The sequence below is a fragment of the Pogona vitticeps genome, chromosome 4 (genome assembly GCF_051106095.1).
Source record: "Pogona vitticeps strain Pit_001003342236 chromosome 4, PviZW2.1, whole genome shotgun sequence".
NCBI classification, from domain to species: domain Eukaryota; kingdom Metazoa; phylum Chordata; class Lepidosauria; order Squamata; family Agamidae; genus Pogona; species Pogona vitticeps.
In genome coordinates, this window is record NC_135786.1 from 56,828,859 (window position 1) to 56,850,335 (window position 21,477).

At 43.5% G+C, this 21,477-nt stretch overlaps 1 protein-coding gene and 1 long non-coding RNA gene across 3 annotated transcripts in view; one reads left to right on the plus strand and one right to left on the minus strand.

Annotated features, from left to right (window-relative positions):
* Nucleotides 1–697: 697 nt before the first annotated feature.
* The window catches only part of MICAL1 (microtubule associated monooxygenase, calponin and LIM domain containing 1), a 48,778-nt gene continuing 27,998 nt past the window's right edge, over nt 698–21,477 (minus strand). For both annotated transcript variants that reach the window (XM_072997459.2, XM_072997460.2), the window contains 15 exons: nt 20,887–21,013; nt 20,412–20,496; nt 17,166–17,313; nt 14,390–14,577; nt 13,383–13,492; nt 13,075–13,125; nt 9,774–9,948; nt 8,911–8,996; nt 8,068–8,686; nt 6,925–7,004; nt 5,428–5,529; nt 4,946–5,039; nt 4,728–4,827; nt 3,673–3,746; nt 698–2,508 (listed from right to left, as the gene is read on the minus strand). In XM_072997459.2, the coding sequence (XP_072853560.2) occupies nt 2,342–2,508; nt 3,673–3,746; nt 4,728–4,827; nt 4,946–5,039; nt 5,428–5,529; nt 6,925–7,004; nt 8,068–8,686; nt 8,911–8,996; nt 9,774–9,948; nt 13,075–13,125; nt 13,383–13,492; nt 14,390–14,577; nt 17,166–17,313; nt 20,412–20,496; nt 20,887–21,013 (2,206 nt within the window). In that variant the 3' untranslated portion in view covers nt 698–2,341. The remainder of the gene's footprint in view (nt 2,509–3,672; nt 3,747–4,727; nt 4,828–4,945; nt 5,040–5,427; nt 5,530–6,924; nt 7,005–8,067; nt 8,687–8,910; nt 8,997–9,773; nt 9,949–13,074; nt 13,126–13,382; nt 13,493–14,389; nt 14,578–17,165; nt 17,314–20,411; nt 20,497–20,886; nt 21,014–21,477) is intronic.
* LOC144589012 (uncharacterized) lies at nt 2,998–4,990 on the plus strand. The gene is made up of 3 exons (XR_013544839.1): nt 2,998–3,132; nt 4,342–4,454; nt 4,897–4,990. It is a non-coding gene; the product is annotated as an uncharacterized LOC144589012 (long non-coding RNA).

Here is a 21,477-nt window from a genome sequence, read left to right on the forward strand (position 1 = left end):
TCTTTCAGCGTTCTGTGCTGGAGCACAAGCCTTCACTGAGCAGTTCACCATACAATGTCTTGGAACAAGAATAAGATGATCACGGTGCGTGAGAACATGGCTCCTGCGATTGGGGAGCCCGTTTGTCTCTCTCTCTCTTTTCTCCCCCACCCATCCCATGCAGTGTGCAAAGAAATGACTCCTTTCTCCTCACTGCTTTCCGTAGTCAGAATGGGAAAGCAGTGTTGTGTGCTTATGGTTATATATCTAAACTTTGGCCAACAGCCTCATTCTCAGCTTTGAGAAGGTTGGGATAAGAAGCAAGCGAGTAGGTAGTTTTGTCTTGTTTGCACACAGTTCCTTGAACTCATTTAGGGAATGGTGTTCTGCATAGCACAACATGTTTAGGGCACCCTGGTATTTATTTACTAACCATAGCTCTTCCTGAATGATGTTCGGAAGACTTTAAGCACCTTTCCTGGCTATCTGCCATCCAGGCACCTTATGGAGTTCAGATCTGCTTACCTTCTAGCAGAAGGCCAGAATAGCACAGTTTCAGGGTCAATCTCATTTAGCTACCAAGATGTAGGTGCCATAAGTAGACAGCTTCTTTGATGTTTGAATGAGACCAAGAAAACACGGTGAGAAAAAGATTTGTAGAGTAGTTGCTCTTTTGTGAAATAAACTTGGATATCTAAAAATGAAAAACTACTTCCTGTCCACTCCATGCAACTTTATTGAAATAGGAGAACAGTTTGTAAAAAGAACAGTGGTTTACAGCAGTCCAGACAGGACTAACTTCCAGTTATAACAACAACAAAATCCTACATTTCCTCAACAGAGTAGCAAAGTTAACATGAGTTCTCCTGCAGCCTTCTTGCAGGTTTCGTTTATGATATATGCACACTTGTGCACAATATGTTGTCTCACAAGGTGGTGTTTCTTCTAGAAGCATTACACATTCAAGTTATAGGTGGGTGGTTTTATAGCTGGGAATTACACGGTTATGAGTGGACATGTGGTACAAATGGCAGAAACTGTCCGGGGCAAAGATGGGCAAAATGCACCCCCCTGGCCGTTTTGTGACCCTCTACACCCACAGGGCCTCCAAGGGCAAAAACGTTGGGGAACAAAAACCTTTTCATGGGCTATGCTTTAGAGAGGTTGGGAGCTCTCACAAACCCTCCCCACCTTAAAAAAAAATCCCCCAAAATTATCCTCCTGCACATTCTTTGGCTAGCTACCACTTGCAAGGGCTGCTTTTCTTTGTCCAAGAAAGAAACATTTTAAAATGTCGAATTAGGAGGCTGTGCCCAATCTTGGTCAATGCCCAGCAACAGCCTTTTTTTAAAAAGAAGATCATTTATGAGCTGTTTTGCTTTGGGGTTGTTGTTTTTTCCTTCACTCTCTTATCTTCTCTAACGGAATAGCTCTCTCCCTAGGTTGGAAGAAATAAGCACAGACAGGTTGCTGTATGTTTCAAACCTGCTCTGAGCAGTGGGGATATTTGCTCTCTTGGCAGTGGCAAAACAGACCGAGACAAACACTGTTCAGGCACAGAGAGCAGCCCTTCTCCCCAGCTATAGGAGCTCTTTTAATAGGATCCCTCTTTGGACACACAGGGGTCACAACAACTGCAGACTGAAGAGCCTCAGGTTCAGCAGAACTCTGTACTGCAGTGGAGCACACAGACACAGTTGAAGCCTTGATGGTATTTCCTCTCCTTACTAATGCTTTGCCACCCATAATTGCTCTCCAAACGTGCCATTACACTGGTCATAGTATTAAGATACATTATAGTAAAATGGCTTATTGGCAAAATAATACATTAAAAAAGCATTCTTCCCTAGCTTGCTACTCCTTCAAGCATTCACAGCTCTGTAGCTGATGTGGAGCATCAACATCCAGCTTGTTCTTCTCCAAGGAGTAGCCAATCAAGCCCTAACCTGAGGATAGGGAATAGGTTCTTCTATTTTATGGCTTTGAAATTTTTTTTTTTTTTGAACGGTCCAGAAAGCTTCCATTTTCTGGGTAGCACACAAATGTAATAAATAAAAAATAATACAGCGCACGCATTCTGTCTCTGGAGCAAGGGCCCCATCTCCAGCAGGGCTTCCCCGACATGAACTAGGCTGATGATGGATACAGTGGCAGAAAAACCTGATGTGCAGTCCAGACCTTTGCCATGGTGGCTTCAATGCCAGTTTGAGCAGCATCTGCCATTTCTTTGCATAAAAGATCTGGCCGCATTGTCATGGATAGCGCCACCAAAACACTGCTTGCTTCTCTGGTTAGTCCTGTGCTAAAATGTCACTTTGCTCCAAAGTCAAAGGCCCCTGGTCTCAGCAGGTCTCCATCCAGCTCACTTTCCTATCTTTCGGAGGTCCTGCAATGGAGGATGCTCAAGAAGTTCACTGAGACGCTTTTTCTCCTGCATCTCAATCAGGGCACTGCGCTCATCCACAACCTTCAGCAGCTGGGAGAAGATCTTCTTCTCTGCTAACCGGTCTTCTGGGGTTTTTAAAGATTCTTTAAAAAAACACAGAACCACCCATGTTAAAATGAAGTACTGTCATGGTATTAAACTGCACCATAAAGCAGGAATGGTGAAGGAGCCCTATGGACATTATTGCATATTTTATGTGATGTTCAGCAAATTTAAGAAGAAAGGTAAGGCAAGACTATACACCCATCCTACCCTCTTTCTGTTGGCAAGGCTTCTGTTCAGCAGGCATGGATGCCACCAGGGTTCATCCATTTACTAAGTAACTAGAACAAGGTCAGTATAATTTAGTAGCTACTATTGTCAGCTGTACCTGCTATCTTGCTGCATGCAAGTTATTTTGGTTCCCTTGTCAACTAGGCCAAGACCCTTTAATTGATGGTCAAAGACTGTGAGCAGAATAAAAGGTAACAAGCCCATCAGCTGATCCTGGGGATACAAGATCACCACTGACTTGCACAAGCCATTTGAAGAGAGCACTCAATTTTAGCCCACTGCCAGGCTTTGTCTGCCAGGACAAATCAGCTGTTGCAGAAGACAAATGAGAAATGGGCTGCATATGAAGATCTGAATGGGGATATCCAATTTTTAGAGCAGTCATGCAAGTAGTCTTGAAACCGGGTCAGTGATCAGTCAGGATGTCTACTTGGGTAAGCACCAGGGCTACAATGTTTAGTTCGTTCATCTTTTTCTGTGGAGGGAGGCAGCTTTGGTATGGGAGGGGGGCAATTTTCTACTCCTTTGAACACTGGGGACTGCACTAGCCCCCAACATGCAGTTGTAAAACAAATCACTTCGTTTCTATCACTCTGTTTCCTTAAAATAATAATTGGGGGGTATTAGGAAGCCTTGCACTTCCTTTTAGAGCAATAATGCTCCTGTGAAAGCTTTCAGATGTGGAATTTTTATTTTATTTTATTGTCTATTGTATTTTAGTCTAGGAAGCAGGGGAACCCCAGGGGGTGCAAAATCAGCAATAGCGAGTCATATATCTGCATTTTGTTCACTCCAGGTTCTAGTAATTAATTAAAATGCTGTTTTAATGAAGTAAGAAAGAAACCCCTAATTGGAGAACACACTTTTTTTAAAATTCTACTTGTCATGTACTTCTCCATGTTTTGTTCCCAAAATGTAGGATCTATTTATAGCTGCAGTCCCAGTAGGAAATGTGGGCACACCATCCTCCTTACCATCCATATTATAGTACTGCCGCAGTTCCTGATCCAGCTGGCACTGCTGCTCCTCCAGTTTCAGCTCCTGCACCCTAAGGGGATAAAGGAAATGGGAATCTCAGCAGTTTTGATGAGAAGCTCACAGCAATACATGATTCCCGCTCATCACCCAGAGAAGTCGCCCCATTCAGCCACCCTTTGTTAAGAGCCATCCTCTACACATTACCCTGTGTATTGTGTAGAGCTCAAATAGCCATATCCCTTAAGGCTAAATGAGAAAGGGCCCATAGACTTGAGTGACAGTAGTCATGAATTAGATATGTTTGCCTCATCTGTGTTGCTTGAGGTAACAGATACTTGTACAATTTAGCAAGGCTTTATCAGCTGCAGAATATATAATTGGAGGAAGATTTCTTCAGCCATTCTACTGAGGCTCTCAACATATACTTTAGTGCTGTCCCAGCTTTGTATCCACTGGACACTGGGGATTCACTCTTAGGGTTATTTTAGGCTTATCATAAGCTACCAAACACTAGTAGTAACAGCAAATTATATTAACTGGCATTTTGTTTTAAATGAACTATTTAAAACCAGTTTGATAAAAGGGAGATGAATAATAGTATTTACTGAAATTGGTTGGTGTCTATGTGTGCTAGAAATTTATGAACTCCGTGCTCTGTCTGACAGATCCCCTTATAATGGGATAAGAACAGAATCTTTCCACACCGCCAAGAGATGCCAAAGTAAAGTACATTTTTATTGCGGACTGATAGTGTGGGAGCCACAACTGTGCCACTAAGGTAATGTGGAAAGCTAATCATTATGATGTGGAAGGAGAGCAAACCACAGCTCCCTGACAACCCAGCCTAAGGCTTCTGATGTTCCTCATCTGGCCTAAGAGAGGAACACTGTTGTGGCAGCTCCTTTTTTCCAGAACAACGGAACTTGAGCAAGTCATTTTTATGGTATGGCACCCAGCTGACTGGCAGATTCTGGGAGCTGTCCTCCAAAAATCCTTTGCAAAACAACATGTGCCCTAGCTCTTAATTAGAATGGCATGTAAGTCTTCTTACGTGATCATGAGGTCCGATTCTTCACACATCAGGCTGTTCTTCTGGTGGACCAAGGAGAGCAATTGGCTCATCCATTGTCTCTTGAGTTCAGATTCTGTTTCTGGAAGAAAAAGGAAGTGCTGTGTTGTCCTGAAAGCATCATGCATAACAAGTTTTATATCTCTCGTAGCTTCCATTCTCTCATGAGTGGGTAGACTCATCCTCACTGAGACTCTTACCTCCCGCTTCTCTCAAGGATCGTTCCAGCTTTACTCCCTGTCTCTCAAGCTCTCGGAAAGTCACCTCAATTTCTTCTAGCCGTCTCTGGATTGACTGGAATACCCAAGAAATGAAGAGTTCGTCAAATGAAGGAACAATTCTGAAGGAAGAAGCACCCATATTCAGTGTGCAGCTGGGGAACAGGACTTGTAGGGCACTCAACTGATTGTTTATTGGGGGGGGGGGAGAAAAAGGACACTAGTCAAATTCCCCATGAGGTCAAAACTGTCTTTGTCTCCTGCAAGGATGTCATGTAAAAGGGCCATGTGCAGTTGTGAATTAGCAGGGTATTCAGAGTGTTGAGCAAACTTGCATGTTGATCTTATCAACAAAGTTGGGGATGATAAGAATTGTAGAGGAATTCATCTGAAGGGTGGCAAACTGGAAGGAGGCTCCTATACAATTTACGGCCTACCTCTGCCCGCCATTTTACAGGTACTACCTGAGCTTTGCAAAACCTCTTCATCTGTGCATCCCTGGCCCGTCGGATCAGTGTCTTTTTCCAGGTTGGATATTGACCTCCTTCCCCCAAACTCAGGAATTGCTGCAACCACAACACACAAGATAAGAATCAAAAGAAAGGAATAGAATGAGGAAAGGGAAAAAGAAGCCCTACCCACCACCTAAAGTGCAACTGCAGCAGCAGTTCTAGAAGCTGTTCAGGCCACACCATCAATGTTTCTGGCTCAGCTATAAGCAACAGTGCCTCCTGGCCCAGTCTCTCTGCAGTAGATACACAACCCCAAGGCACTGGCAGGGGATGGGGGGGGGAGGCTGGGGGGTTGGAACCCCAGGTAAGAGAATGTTACTAAATCAAGAGCAACTCACAACCCTGCACCTGCAAGACATTTCAGGGGACTGATTCATTCTCTAGTCACAATGAGAAGTGCAGACAGGGTGTTTCCTGTATTTACAATGGAAAGAGTTATCTGCAGAGCTTTCTTTAAGTCTGGTTAGTCATCTTTTTCAGTATATAATGGTTATGCTGTTCTGATGGACCCATGGGCCAGTTCCAGTCTCCTGAGGCAATTCCAAACACACATCACTCTGCCAGATGCTTCTGAGAAGAACTCTAAAGCCTAAAAAGGCCCACCAAAAAGGTGGGGTAGCAAAGGAAAATCTCCTGGCTCGCTGTGGTCTCCTACATTGTTTCTGTCGCCTCTGCCCTACCCCCCCGCCCCAGATCATAAATGCTTGGTGGAATTGGTGTCCCATTTCAGCTAGTAGCTACACTCCATGGCCAGCTGGCCTATTAGGGTCCTTTAGTGATATGAATTGCTGAAGGAATGTCAAGCAAAAAAGAAATATATAAAATAAAAAAGACAAAAATGCTGTGGCACCTTAAAGACTAACTGTTGCATTTTAATGTAAGCGTTCACAGACCTTCACCCATTTCTTCAGACATATGAGGTAGAAAACTGAAGGAATATGAGTACATATGAGGTACTCTCTGAAGCAATGAAAGACATGCTAGGATGGGGCAGGGGAGACAGAAAGACTAAAAGAGAGAGGCAGAGAAAGAGAAAAAGAAAGGAGTATCAAATATATTTCGAAGACAGAGGGTGGTGTAGAGAAACCAACATGGTGTGGAAGGTGGGAAAAGGGAAGACAAAATGCAGAGAAACCTGTGGTGGAGCAGAGGAAAGTATACAAAGATTTTAGAAGGGTGTCAAAAGCAGCTACAGGTGACAGAATAAAAGAAAGACCACAGATTTGTCTGTTGATTAGAAAAGAGAATAAGAAAGGTGTTACACAGAGAGAGAGGATATATGTGCTTGTGAGCAGAAAAAATGAGTTCGGTGAAAGAGAAGGGTGTAGTAGTGGAAAGAGGATGTTTAACAAAAAGACAACACAAATTGGAAATAAAGATTTCCTGCTCTAAGAGAGTGATTAGAGGACCGTCTACTAAAGGAATTCAAGTGTAGTGCTCTAGACTCACAATCTGTGCTCCAGAGTCATCATCTTCCTCCTCTTCTTCCTCCTCATCCTCTTCACTGTCACTTTCAATGTCCAGAGAATCTGCCCAAATAAATGCTTTTATTAGGATCAAAACCTTTTAGGAGAGGACTGCATTTCCCTTAATGCTGATTATTCTTTTGCTGTTGTATTTTGACTGGATATGTCTTCCTCTGGGCACCCTGGAGTTTTCAGGAAATCCCCCCGCAGGGATGTTTTTTCACCTAAAGCTCCAAGGTGCAGATATGTTATTTGCATGTGGGGGTGATTTTCCATGTGGAGTGGAAGTGGGGAGTACAGACGACACTCTCTCCTCTGCCAAGCGCTGCATTCAAAATAATAATCCCATCCCTCCCCTACCTAGAGGCTGCAATTCATCTACAAAGATTCTCTTGTGTTATCTTAAACAGCTTGAAAGCTTGGCCTCAACAAAGTTAGGGAAAAGGTTCAGGGAAAAGCGATGCAAAATGAGATCCAGAAGATTAACTGGCATCAAAGAGGAGGAGAGGATCTGATCGGCTACTCAAAACAGGGATTGCCCCATCAACAACCTATTGCTACTCTGAAGGAGAAGGGTTCCTCGGAGCTTACAACCATTGACAGGCCATAAGAGACAGATTTTCTCTATGAACCATGATGGTGGCAAGTTTGTTTTGCTAGGAGGAGCTCAACGTGACTATTTAAGCAGCAACAGTGAAGCCTGAATATATAGCATCACAAAGAACAGCGTAACAGAACTTGGGACCACATACTGGAGAAACCCCATTTTATATATAGAAAGAAATGGACAAAGCAGCAGCATATGTTGCCCTCCCTCACCCCCAACTCTAGCTGCAAAGTCCAAACTTATCTGCTTCTCGAAAAACACTTCCACCATGGACAGGATGATCAGTGAGATATTTGAAGCCAGAAACAGGATGCAGAGAATAAAAAGCAACTGGTCATAGCAAGCATGTGGCAACAACAGGCTTGGACTTTAGTAGTAAAGTCCAAGGAATACTAAGACTACTTATTGGATCAGAAGCCATTGAATTCTATGGTGAGCAGCCGTCCTCTCTTTTAATTATCCACCCCAAGTCTTTGGAATGGGGCAGGTTAGAAGTAAAAGTAAGTAAATAAATAAAACCTTTGTTGATGCTGGATTCTTCCAGAATCATATCTGGAAAATGAAACGAATCTGAAGTAGGACTCAGCCTGGATAATTCATGTTTTTCCAGAGTTGACAGGTGAATCCTTCTCCTCTGTGCATTTCCAGGCTCTTCCTGTTCTAATTCTAGTTGAGGAGCAATTAGCACTTTGCTAGAAATGGCAGGGTTTACACCAGTTCCTTGCTGTTCTCTCACAAATTGTCCATCTGCCTCTCTCAGCAACTGGCCATCAGTCCAATTTCTTAGATCAAGTGTTTTTTTAGGATCAGTCCTGCCATCGGCTACACTTTTATCTACAGCCTGTGAAGCTAAACTGGTCTCAGGAACAAAGCTCCCCAATTCCACATCCCCTGCAACAGAGGACTGATGATGCAAGTGCTGTGATGAATTAATTGTGGGAGAGTCTCCATCTTCCCTGGATGGAGATAGGCTGGCGTCATCATCAGTTGACTTCCAAAGTTCTTCAGGTTGGCCTCCTGGCAGCTGATCCAAGACAGAAGATAGACTTTTCTCATCTGAATCTGTTTCCATCCTATCTTCCTCAGCATCCAAATTCAGTATTCCTTCATCTGAAGGACTGCCCAGCTCAGAGAAGCCCTAGAGGAACCACACACAGAAAATCAACTTTACAAGCAAGCAAGTTGCAAGTACATCCATCCCTCATGCATATAATAAGATAAGCTGCCCAGATACCTGTGACAAGGTACAAAATAATCTTTTAGAATGAAGTTGCTGACTTAATTATGAGTTCAAGAATGGTCTTGCTGAGTAAACACCAAACCCTTCTTAATTGTGAAAATTAAGTGCTCAACCTCACTTACTTTCTCTTCTTCTTTAATGGAGGTTCTGTCACTGGGTGTAGTTCTATCTGTGGCGGCTGAAATATGGAGGCTGCAGTAAAAATTACCTAAGAGTTGAAAACAAAAAAGATCAAGTTGCAGTAATCAAGTTGAGGAAAGTTGCTAGCACACATCTGGCCCACTTGTATATGCTACTGCCAGGGAAGAGTCAGTTTAATAAAGAGGAATAATTAGAGATGGGGTAGATACAGATTCTAAAACCGGGCCTGCAGAAAGTAGAAACACAGAATAAAGAATGGTAGCCAGTCAGATTTCAAAGAACACAACACAACCCTGTCTATAACTGGTCTCTGTGCCATATACAGGTCCACATACACTGCCTTATTCTATGGCAGTTCACTGCTAGCTCAGCCTTGTCTGCACTGATTAGCAGCAGATCTTAGGGAATTAGAGATGGACACAAATCACCCATCTCTAATTCAGACAATTGATTTCGGACTTTGGTAGTAAATACTGATGCTAGTTCAGCAAATAGCGAAACAGGTGTTCCATGGTTCAGCAGCCTCTCCAACAGGTGCCCACTGAGAAGCAGTGTTCTGGCTTCCCTGCCCTACTTCCTCCAGGTGCTACCTTTGGGCAGGTATTCGGCAGAGGGGGCAGGGCACCACACTGCAGAACACCTGTTTGGCCTTCTGCCAGTTTGGCAGAAATCACCAAACTGGTGGCTCTTGCCCATCTCTAGTGGGAATCGCTCCCAGCCCTACTGGGAGACGCCAAGAATTGACACTGTGCATGTAACACATGTGCTCTCCCATTGAGCTACAGCCCTTTCATCAAGCTTCCCATCTGCATTTTCTTGGTTCCAGCCACCTCTCTTCACTTACCATCATCCTCATTGAAGGCAAAGTCCCCCAGTCGCAGAGTGGTCTTACAGTGGTGACACTGGAAACAGCCTCGGTGAAAGAAGCGCCCCTCTGCGCTGACTCGCTCTACAATGTACACGTGTTCTCCACAAATATAGCAGGCATCGCTGCTCCTCACAGGAGAGAGAGGTGGGCTCTGTCAAAAGAGTAATATATGCTTTTCTTATGGTTAGGTATATCTCAAGCAATCTTGTGTGTTTAGCATTTCAAGTCACAACTCTGATGGGGCTGCCACATAAGAGAACCAACAAGGACTGTGGGTCTGGCATTGTGTTGGGAACTGCTGATGGGAGAACCCACGGAAAGGCACATGGAGCTGAATAAGAAGGTATCCTAGTGTGAACTAGTGCTGGGCTTCTAGTGAAAGCAAGACCAGGTCTCGTATCTAACCAGGCATCCATCCCTGTTCCATTAGCCATAGAAAATATGTGTCAAGATGCCGTACACATCATGATCAAAAAGCACCAGTGCTTCAGCTCTTTAAACAGGAAACTATTTTAGGTGAAATCAGATGGTTATTCAGTGTAGGGCACATGTTGGAGTGTGCGGACAGCATGGTCTGGTTCATTCTATTTGCCAGTAGCCGGATGACGTGCTGCAGATTGTGAACCAGCCCAATCCTTCTCCGTCCCCTGTCTGGATCTTTTTGGTCCAGTGGTAGGGCTGATGGTTCGTTTGTTTTTTCCAGAATGGGCTAGTGTGATCAGGAGCAGACAGAAGGGTCACTTTAAAGAGTTCCTTTTAAGACTGCATCCTGGCAGCAACCCTTTCCAGCATGATTCAGTATGTCATCTTACTGATTGAAGCCTTAATTGCTTTTTTTTTTTTTTAAGGAAAGACTTGCTTTTAAAACACTGCAGCTTGGGTAGTAACTAACTACTTTGGAATGATGACAGTACCAATAAAATATCTTTAAAAATAAACTTTCTGGATTTTGTCTTTCTGTTAGAGGCGGGGGGGGGGGGGGAGAGAGAATAGCACCAGTCAGAATGTAATTGCATCAGCAGAGTGCAAGAAAATATTCAGTCGCTGCCCAATTCCATCCATCTTCCTCTAGTCTAACATCTGCTTCAGCTACACTAAGGAGAAATAGAAGAACTAGCAGCCCCACATCCTGACCTACAGAAGAATGAACACAAGCCCCATGAGTGAAGGCAACTGGTCAGGTTTCATCAGCAGCTTCTAATCTTTGTACATCTGCTATCTGTACACATCTAAACACATCTGTCTCCTTCAGCCACTGATGCATCCATCCAGCTAGAATTCCGGCTTAATGGCTTGCAAAGTAAATGAACCACTCCCAGTTGATTTCAGCATCTAAAATCAAGCATTTTCCTGACCCCAGCAAAGTTCAAGTTTGAATTGGAGGGGTGGGGTCTAAGGGGTGATGTTTCCTAAATGACATCTGAATTTCAGTTTTCACGGGTGGAATTTGGCCCTTGGGACTCATATTTGAACTGCGGTCTGGAAGCTATTAGTTATATGGCAGTTGCAGTCAATATATTCTGTGCACTGTATTTCTAGTTTTGTAAAAAGGTTAGAAAACCTAGATACTCAAAAGGAACTCAAATCATAAGCACTAAGGATTTCCCACCAATGCAATGGCTAGGAATATACAGTGGTGCCATTCCGGATTAACCTTCGCTACGCTGAAGCATCATTGAACGGGGCAGGGATTTCCATTGGAACGCATTAAACATGGTTTAATGCGTTCCAAATGGGCCAAATACTCACCGTTCAGCGAAGCTTCTTAATGGCCGGCAGCCATTTTCGCGCCCTCGCCTCACTTAACGAGAGCGCGAAAACGCTGCGCTCGGCCATTTTGGGCCATTTCCGGGCTTCCGGCGGCCATTTTGGCCGCCGAACAGCTGATTGTCGGGCTTCGTTTTGCGAAGATTGGTAAGCGAAATGCTTACCGGTCTTCGCAAAGCGAATTTTGCCCTATCGAAAAAACGTTAAGCAATCGCATTAGCGATCCGAAAAAACAGATCGCTATGCGATTTCGTCGTTATGCGGTGCGCTCGTTAAGCAAGGCACCACTGTATGTTGTAATGCTGGATCACAATGAGAAGTTTCTGTTTATTTTTCTGATTATCAGTAAAGATCTATTTCCAGCTCTGCTTTGGACCACACAAATCTCCAGTTCCTTACTCTATGAGTCATTTCACACATAAACAGATTCCTACATCTATGGCATCTGCACATCCAAATTTTGCAGAAAACATGCATTAAATCAGTGTATAATAATGATGCTGAGATAGGGTTTCTCACTGCTGCATATATGTACAATAGAGCCAAAGCTGGGCATGTCTTCCCAAGATGCAGTGAGGATCTGCATACGTGAGCTTAACTTGCATGGGCTTCCTGTTTATTTTTACAAGGCAGTAGCTGGAATCCAATTGGTGTTAACATTATGTCTGTGTCCCTTGCCATGGCTAATCACAGCTAAATGGTAAGGTGCCAGGATGCATCTCAGTTGTACAATCAGGTCTGTGACAAGATACACAATCAAAACAATCCCCAGTACCTCACTAAAAAGGTAAAGGTTCCCTTTGACGCTTAGTCCAGTCGTGTCCGACTCTAGGGGGCGGTGCTCATCCCCGTTTCCAAGCAGTAGAGCCAGCATTTGTCCCAAGACAGTTTCCATGGTCACGTGGCCAGCGTGATTAGACACGGAACACTGTTTACCTTCCCACCATGGTGGCACCTATTTATCTACTCACATTTTTATGTGCTTTCGAACTGCTAGGTTGGCAGGAGCTGGGACAAGCAACAGGAGCTCACTCCGTCAAGTGGATTCAATCTTACAACTGCTGGTCTTCCGACCTTGCAGCACAGAGGTCTCTGCAGTTTAACCCACAGCACCACCACATACCTCATTAAGTAACTGTAATTAGCCACAACAGGTTATTCAGACCTTATGCAAATACCAATAGGATTCTGACCATCACCTTCCATATGGGAGCATCATGTATGTGGTGACATTAATTCAGCCACAAGGCATACTCATGAGAGCTGTTACACCCGTAAAACAGGAGTGAGCCAACTTGTGACCTTTTGAATATTGTTGGACTCCAGCTCCCATCAGAGCCAGCCAACATGGCCAAAGGTTGGGGAAGATGGGACCTGGAGTCCAATAACATTAAGAGGACCATGGATTCCTTATCCTTGGTCTAGAAAGGCATCACTCAGCGGAAGAACAGGATGGCCCTTGTACCAGCTAAAGTGATGAAATACTAAGCACCATGAGAGGAGAACTTACCCCTGCCTCTTGCTTTGTCTTCTTTGTTTGCGCATCCCCCGCAGAGCTCTCCTGCAAGCGAATGTTATGCTTTTGGAACAGCAGGAAACACAGAAGGCCAGAACCCTGAGTTGTCAAGATAAGTTGAACCCCCCACCCTCCTTCCTAAATGGAGACATCCAACGAGAAGGCAGGTATCAGAATCATCTGGAGGGAGATGATGTCAGGTACCAGAGGGTGACTAACCAGAACACAAGCTACAAAGGGAGGCGCCACTGGGGGCAGCCTGGTCACAGATGAGCAAAAAGATGCTGGCCAGACAGACTCACCAAGTTCCTTTTGCGTGAAAGTGACAGACTTTTCTGAAGCTTGCTAAGGAAAAGGATGGCTCCTTTGGTGCCACGTAGCATTGAAGATTTAGCCATCTCCTCCTCTGGCTCTGCAAGAGAGTACACAGTATTTCCTGGATGTGAGTCTAGCCTGAGGAACATATCAGACCCCCCTTCTCTCAGTACAGAAAGGAGGACAGCTTGGTCTATTTGGACTACCACACCACAAACTTCACTGGCAGTTGTAATCCAAAAGAGTAACTTTTCGAAGATTCTGAAAGGGGGAATGACAGCACTTAACTGTAATCTTTTCATTACCATCACAATGGTGATAGCAAGCAACATCCGGAGGGCCACAGATTCCCTAACCTTGCTCTTGAACCTCATCACCCAACTAAAAAACAGGACAGCTTTTGCTCCAACCAGAGTGATACAAGGTGAAATACTAAGCATCATGAGAGTAACAGGGTCTCAAAAGAAATGGAGATTGATGGCCCAAACTGGTAAAGCTCCAGAAACTGCACTGCTCTTTCATTCTCCCTTGTGCCAAACTGACCCGTATGGAATTTAGCACCAATGAATGTCGTGAAAGCCAGCAGCTTAGAGGATTTTAAGATGAGACAAGACCAATGGACATGGTCATTATCAGTGGCTATTAATGGCCATAGTCAAGCTCCAAGATCACAGCCAGCATGTTTCTCAATACCAAATGCAAGGGAATAACAGTAGACAAGGGTTATTGACCTTATATCTTATTTGTGATGTTCCTATCAATATTTGGTTGGCCACCATGGGAAACGGGATACTATGCTAGAGAAGTCTTGCTCTAAGACAGCAACATTTTTATTATGCATCTATGTTTATTTATCAGCCCTTGATTCATCCCAACTCTCAACTAGCCTCCTCTAGTATGTACTCTAAGACCTCTGGACAAGGGGAAGGGTCTGTCACGTGCACAGGATCTGTGCCTGCCAAATTAGGTGTTCAGTGGTAGAACTCAGACCTACCTGGAGAACTCTTGAAGGCATCATGAAACTGGCTCAGGTAAGTGATCAAGCCAAGCTGTTCCGACTCAGACATCGAAGCCATTTCAGTGCTGGAGAGGACTGGAGGGATGCCCAGCTCCTGCTCAGCCACATCTAAGGCCAGCTGGTTGTTCCCAATGGGGTCATTCCCGTCCAGTGACCTAAAATCTCTAGAGAGGGAAGTCACAAGTCAGGGGGTGCCTGGCCTTTGCCAAGAAACCAAGCAATTTCCTCCCTTCATCCCCTGGCAGTGGTCATCCCATCAAGATGCCACAAAGGCAAACGGAAAAGAAAGAGAGCTCTCTCAGATCCACTAAGAGACCAGCAACCTTTGGCTCCTATTTTCCATTCCAGCAGACCGTTCTCAGGATTCCATAGTGTTAAAAGCAGGCTTTCTGCCCACTTTCTCCCCTCCTTGAGGGCCTGAAAGTAGGAACTGTCTTGTCCTTCTATTGATATATAAATTCTTCCGGGAGGTTTTCACTCAACTGTAGAGCAAACATGTTTTAAATAGCCCTGGGCTCTTTGTAAGAAAGGGTGAGACCTGTTTGTCCGTCTGATTATCTGTCTCATGTAACCATAGAATTAAAATAGAAAGTAAACAGCATTTCAGCTATTTTAACCCTCAATCAGAGGAGAGATTTCAGTCTCTCTTGAGTCTCATTTCATTGTAGAATTCAAAGATATGCATAGTAGGCATTCTAAAATATCATCACCCAAAGAGTTGTAAATACATCCTAAATTTCAGCCATTTGCCATGTACAAAAACAAAACAGTAGAGCCAACATCATCCCAACTCATCTACTACCCTTCATCTTATGAGCACCTTCTTTCTTTTATTTTCTCTCATTTTTTGTTCCTATCAAATGATTGGGACTAAGAATGTCCTTTGTTCACCAAGCCATGGCAAGATGCAGAAATCACATATTCTGCTTCTTTGTATGTTAGCCTCATTTGGGTGAGATGTGGATGCATTAAAATTCTCAGTGTTTCTCAAGAAATGCAACCTTTTCACTAATCTTACTGCCAAACCTCAGTATACTAGAATTTACATACAGTCCAAAAATATCCCCAAACTCATACAATGCTGTTTTTATTGCATCCATTTGGATGAGGGTTAAAAAAGGATTGCACAGCAACTCCTAACGTATGACAAGCTATTCATGTGAAGCAGCTGTTATATGAGTTAAGACACCAGCAGGCAATCACACAAATTACTTTTATTTATTTGGAAAACACAGCTCTGTTCTCAGTAACTGAACACTAGCCAGTTCTTCTTCTTCCTGTTCCATTTCTCTGTAGGACAAGGAAAGAAAGACAGATCTGACTCTCTTGATCATGAAACATGGGCAAATAAAATGCATAAAGCAGCTACCCCCACCCCTTTTCTGGGTCTGGGACTAGGTTTGTCCCTGAACACCCCCCAGGGAGAGAGAGGAGAAGCCATGGTGGCAAAATAATCATGATGAGAAGTTGCATGTTTTGAAGGCCATGCCCACACTTTGCATTTATATCTGCCTTCCATTTCCTATGACTGTAGAGAGAGGCAGAGTAAGAAGGCAGTATTATACAACTAAGGAAAGAGGCTTGAGGCACGATAATAGCTTAGTGCACTCCATGACAGCAGGGCAAAGCTAACTCAGGGCCAAAGGTTATCCAGGTTGTCCCCAATGTTCGAGGCACAGATGAGTCTCCTTGACTCTAAAACATCATCCAAAACTAAAGTTGGATGGGCCTTTCTCTGCAGTAGGAACAATACCCGGAAGGCAATGTTCACCTCACTCAAGGTATTTATAGCAACCACCTATGATTTCTTTTTTTAAAAAGGTGCTGATTAGTACAGACTGCCCGAGAACTGCAGCAAATCACAAAGTCAGTGACTAAAATCTTGAAGGCTTGCTAGGTTCTGGCTCAAGCACAGAGCTTCTTACAGTTATATGTGCATGCCTGTTCATCACTCAAAGATGCTAATTTCAATCTCTCCCTCCCTCCCTCCCTTCCCCCTCTCTCTCTTTGTATCAATCAGCTACTACCCTCCACTGAGAAAATTACACACCACTGCACATCTCCTTGTACCTAGTTTTTAAGAATGCAGTCCATTCACATACTCAAGCCGCATACCAACATGCATAAACTAGTTCTTACTTTGGCTCTTAAAAATTCAAAGAATTTGCTGAAGGACGATCAAAATCCTTCTGTTAGCCACAACACACACACACACACACACACACACACACACACACACACACACACACACACACACACACACACACACACACACACACACACACACACACACTCTCACTCACTCACTCACTCACTCACTCACTCACTCACTCACTCACTCACTTCCTCTCTCTTCCTCTCTCTATGTGTTGCACAGATTGCTCACCATTTCAAAAATGCAATTCAATCAACAAATTCTAACTATATTTTCTATAAATTTAAAATATACTTACATATGGTAAATTTAAATTACATTTTGAGAAAGTGTTCATGACATGAAGCCTTCTACATGTTTCAAGCAGTGAATGAAGAATTTCCATGCTTTGTCATATAGGATTTTCTCTCTAGAGCTTAGAAAAGTAACTTGTTTGGGCTACAAATCCTAGAATCTTGGGATCTGTAGATTTAACAGGTTACTTATCCAAGTCTTGGACTTTTTAATACAGTTTTTTTTTTAATACTTGCCCAAGGTTAGCAAGTATTCCCCCCCTCCCCCTGACACCTTCAGCTTCTCCAAAGGGGTGACACTCACAGAAGATCTGGCCGGAAATGATGTATGAGGGCGCACAAGGCTAGGCCGCTTTTCCAAGAGTGTGTGAAGTCTTTTACCTTCACATTATGGTAACTGACCGTGTTAGCTTGACACCAGCTAAGGAGCTCTTCGGAGGCTCTGTTGGCATCTGAGGAAAGAGGAGTGGAAAGAGAAAGAATACAGAGAAATGTGAGCATGGTAGGACACAAGAGATTTTGCCAGACAGCCATATAAAATCAACTCCCTTCTCAGTTATGGGATTAGCATATTAGTACTTGTATCTTGTTGGCATATACGGCCTTCCTCTCCATTTTATCCTTACCTCAACCCTATGAGGGAGGACAAATTGAGAGAGCATGACGACTTCACGGCCACCTAGTGAGTTTCATGGCTTGATGGGGACTAGGACATGGATCACCCAAATTCCAATCCACAACTATACAATCACTGCAGCACCCCTGCTGGCCATTTCTGCTTTCCAGTCTAGTGATTTCTGCATTAGACTACAGGTAGCTCTTTACCATACTAAAATTTTGTCAACTAGCCTTTCCCAAGTGGATCTCAGAAACCAAGGTCAGACCACCACCAGGCAGAACTTATGCAATACTACTACGTAATAATCTTTGGGTGAGCTGTTGCACTCCATATGGGGTTCCACCAAGAGTTCCAGCCAGCTTGCTTGGTGGAGATGTTTGAACTAATAAATCCAATATTTTAGTTTCAAACAGCACAGACCTGTTTAATGAATGGGACCTGTTAAGTTGGCATTAAGTCCCACTAGTTCCTAGGATATGAACCACAGCTCTGCTGCAGAAGGGGGAACAATCGAGATATATCTTCTTAAAAGAAGAACAATGCAGTGCTGAGCAGGAACCAGTACAGGAATCACATTACCTTTTGCAATCCTGCACCCATGAACAAGCAGCTTAAAAACAGCCTAATGTAACTGAATTGGCTAAAGCTTCAGGGACAAGAGCTCAGGATCCATTCTTACCCCCCGTCCTCTCTTTCCTAATCACCCCAAAGCTTGCAAATCATTTCAATACCAGGACAAAACCAGTCAGGAGATGGCTAAGAGGAACAGACTGGGGGATGGAAACAATGAAGCCTAGGAGGAAACATGAGAAAACACGGAGGAGAAACAAGAGAGAGCTGTAATTTAAAGAGGCAACAGAGAACTACTGAGAAAGATGGGTACATACATAGATGACCTCAGACCTAGAAAGTATAATGGTTCTTCAGGGAACACAGAGAGAAATAAGTGTGGCATATTTAGATTATTTTGTAGAGAGCAGAGAATGAAAGGGTCTTAAACTAGACAGATAGATTGTTATGGAATGAAACGGTCTGGTATGATATTGTATTGGATAGCAGGAAATCTGCCTCACCAAGGCAACCGTTTGAAAACAAAAGATTGTCATAAATATGTGTTTTCTGTCCTGGGGGGATGAACAGAGAGGGCACCAGTGCGGGAGGAGATATACTTCTACATAGCCAGTCTGATTCTGTCAGGAAAGAGGGGCTTTTGCACCCTGCTTTGGACTACAATCAAAGGAAATTTTGTCATCAGCTTTACTGGGAATAGAGTCCAATTATCTTTTTTTCAAGACAATTTTGACATGCTCACCATGCAGCCAAAATACAACAAGGTTGATTTGTGGAACACACTAGCAATGCCCCAGGAAAACTAAGCCATGTCTCCTGGAGGAAATCATGGTGTTGTCTAGAGACAACTGGCTGACTATAACAGACCTGAGGGTTTTACAGCTACATTAATGTGAATGGCTTCTGATTCCTCCGTCTCCATCTTTACTTACTAGGGTACATGACACGTACTTATGGGGACATGTGGACATTGGAAGAAATCCAAAAGAAATCATGTGATGGGGTGAAATACCTGTAGAGATTAGGTAGCATTTATCCAAAATTGCATGCCGGTTAGCAAGGCCAGGAAAACTTCTCTCTGAGATGTTGCTGGCAGTTTTCTCAGACCTAGCAGACTCCTTCCAGTTTTATGTTGGATTTAAATTTGTATCCTGCACAGAACTCAGAAAAGTTTCTCTTTTTTAAAAAAAAACCCTCAGCCTGCAGGCTAAGTCAAGCAGAATTCAGCATCTAAAAAATCTCATGACTCACTGTTTTAAAAAACAAGGTTCTGGTCCGGATAAAGACAAAGAAAGACTTGAGGAAAAAGAAATTTCGGCAGCGCTTGGAGACATGCAAGGAAAAGGAGTGTGGGAAATCCCTTGTCCCTGACTGTTATCAGTGAGTTAAAATTGGCAAAAGAAACATTTTTTCCATAAGACATATGGAGCACAGACTCCTTCTTTATCATATGTTTCTTTTCTTTTGCCAACTTGTTGATATAAGCTAGCACAGCAACTTCTTTGGAAACAACTTTATCAAATATATTTTAGCAGAGAATACACCATCTTGTCTACAGGAAACCATGTACAGTGTGTAACAGTGACACCTAACATTCATATCCTTTTCCACATTTAGAGCTAAAGGCAGCAGGATCCACCCTGTTCCACCCATAGATATTCTGTTCAGGTGCAAAGCAGAATCCCTTGTGGTGCAGCTGTAGCATGTCTGATTCCAGATCAGAAGCATGCATGTTTGAATCACACTGGAGTCAAATAAACTCTCCAATTGCAGAGGTTAATTTTGATACTCAGTGTGGTATAGACTGATGGACTAGGACGCAAAAGGCCTGGGTCTGAATCCTTGTTCAGTCATGGAAACTCACTGGGGGTGTGGAACTAGAAAAAAATTGTTCCTTAAATACTTAGCTCTATTAGGGTTGCTATAAGTTGGTTATGACTTGGCAGCACATAACAACAATAACAGAAGGTGGAAATTACAGTGAAGCAGATTTCAACTCAATATTAGGAGAAACGTCCTAACTATAGGAGCTCTCTGATAGAGGAACAGACATCCTCAGGAAGGATGGGTTCTCCTCTACTGGCAGTATTTAAGCAGAAGCTACACGGCCATTTATAAGGATTGCTGCATTTGCAGCCTGCACTGTATATTCTGCATGAGGAAGGGCAGGGAGTTGATGACCTCTAAGGTCATTTCCAGTTCTACTATTCTTATGATCAACGTGCAACAAAAATTTCACTTGACCATGATAAAATTCTGGTTCTAAGGGATAGAACAACAGAGAATACAAGCAGGCAAGAGCTTATTTGGAAGTTGGTCAATATAGCCTACTGCCTAGAGAAGGAACTCCTCAAGACTTACCTCTATAAACTATTTCTGAGCCAGCATGACTTCTCCTCTTCTTCTGGTCCATTTCAATTTCTCCTGTCACATAAAGGTGGCGAACCTGAAGATAGATGCAGTCAGTTACTTGCTATGTTTGATCCCAGCCTGGATGCAAAGTAGAACTCAGTTGGTTCTCTCAACCCTTGGTCTGGTCCCCATCTTCTCATTTTCACAAATGCTTAAGACTGTCATTTCTCAGTAGAGAACAAAACAAGAACATCTTGAAGGGCAGACATTTTGCAGGCCTTATCACCAGGGTCGTGACACATTTCTGCTACTTGCTGAAACATGGCTTAGTGCAGTGGGGTGCCAAATTTTAGAAATCCCAGATAAAAAGGCCAAGACAACAAATCAAAGAGAAGAAGAAGAAGGCAGTCAGGGAGCAAGAGAACCTTCTGATGCCACTTCCTTGCCCACCACCCTTATGTTCCCTCATAAATAGGCAAGGTACCTGAGAGGCCTTGATGGCTTGAAGGTTGATGTTTGGGTACCGTGTAGTAGGATCAATGCTGTACTGACTGATGTTTTTGTTGGTGTTGTCAGGCGAAGTCTGTGACAGCCGCTGATATAAGCTTTCTCTGGGTAGAGATTAAGTAGGAATGATCTCCAGGATTTGGGAGCAGTGGCCCAAAAAAGTAGCTTTCCTGAGCACTGTTACATGCAGCCCTGAAGTTTCCTGGATATTACTAGAACTCTATTGAGACTGTGACTTCTGACTTCAACCTTCTGTCAAGAGGCAACTGACCCAACCAAATCTGGGGAGTGGAATGAGTCACCTGTGCTTTCTTTGTGAGAGGGATAATTCTGAGCAGATAAACAGATGAAAGGGGAAAGAGATTAAAAAGATGAAGGGCTCTCACTGTACCATATATTAAACTCATTCTTCTGGGGTCCTCTGAAAAAACACAGTAGAAAAGATGGCTGTGTCTAATATGCACTTTGGCCTTTAGGATACCAATTCATGCCCACTGCTAAGCTGCATCTCAACACAAAAAAGCTTGATACCCAATTATAGAGCACATCTCTACCTTTCCAATGGCCA